This window comes from Arachis duranensis, chromosome 7, assembly GCF_000817695.3.
Source record: "Arachis duranensis cultivar V14167 chromosome 7, aradu.V14167.gnm2.J7QH, whole genome shotgun sequence".
Lineage (NCBI taxonomy): Eukaryota > Viridiplantae > Streptophyta > Magnoliopsida > Fabales > Fabaceae > Arachis > Arachis duranensis.
In genome coordinates this window covers 77,140,010-77,141,025 of record NC_029778.3, presented here as the reverse complement: position 1 = coordinate 77,141,025, position 1,016 = coordinate 77,140,010, and the positions used below count along the sequence as shown (strand labels likewise).

Genomic DNA, 1,016 nt, shown 5'->3' with positions numbered 1-1,016 from the left:
CAACATCGCACAGTATAGGACATGCAGATATATAAATTTTAAAATTTTATAAAATACGCAGACATGATATATATATATAAAATATAAAATATTTTAGATAAATTATAATGATATTTTGATATTTTATTAATATTAAAATATAAAATAATTTTTTAAATATTTTTAATGTTTTTTTAATTATGAATAATATTTAAAATATTATTTATTTTAATAAATAATAATATATATTCTAAACTCAATTTTAAAAATATACATTATGAATAAAATTAGATATGCTAACATACAATAATATTTAAGTATGTCTAAGTGTATTTGATATTTTTTTATTTATTATTAATACACAGTCATATTGAACGAATATTAGTAAATATTATATTCAAAATATATCCAATAGGGGAACAAAATAAATCCAAAATACGCGAACACCGTAAGCATACATGCTTCATAACACATACATATACATTTTTACTAATTTAAAAGTTAAAAATAACTGAAATAGTGTCGTTAAAAATATCCATAGGTTTGATTGAGACCTCAACTGACATCTGTCCCACCAGCTTAGCTTCACATTTCCATCTTCGGCTTCTCAATTCTCATCCATCTACTGATCTACCCCTCCCCACTCGTTCCTTCTTCTCAGTTCTCACTACTCAATTCTTTACTTCTCACTCTGATCTTACAACACGCTTCAGACGCTCTCTCACACTTAACCGCGTGGCCCCAATAACCTTCCTTAACTTCATCATTTCCAAACACCCAATCAAACACTCTTCTTAACACCCCTCCAACCGCAAAATAACACACGTAATTCACTTACACCGTTTCCCATGTCCATCACTCTCACTATTAGAAGCTCCAAACCCTTATAATTTCACTCCAATTTTCTTATTTTTGTTTTCAGAAACCTAAAATGGCTCCATCTCTCACTTCCCGCCACGTCTTGCTCCCCCTCACCGTCCTCGTCATCCTCTGCGCTCACGCCCACGCTGTTCGCTTCTTCTCGCACTCTTTACCTT

At 30.9% G+C, this 1,016-nt stretch overlaps 1 protein-coding gene across 1 annotated transcript in view; it reads left to right on the top strand.

Moving 5' to 3' along the window:
* Nucleotides 1-620: 620 nt before the first annotated feature.
* Nucleotides 621-1,016, top strand: part of LOC107459761 (sodium/calcium exchanger NCL) — a gene marked incomplete in the record, with an annotated part of 5,266 nt that continues 4,870 nt past the window's right edge. Inside the window, 1 exon segment of the mRNA XM_016078016.3 lies at nucleotides 621-1,016. Within this exon segment, the coding sequence (XP_015933502.3) occupies nucleotides 911-1,016 (106 nt within the window).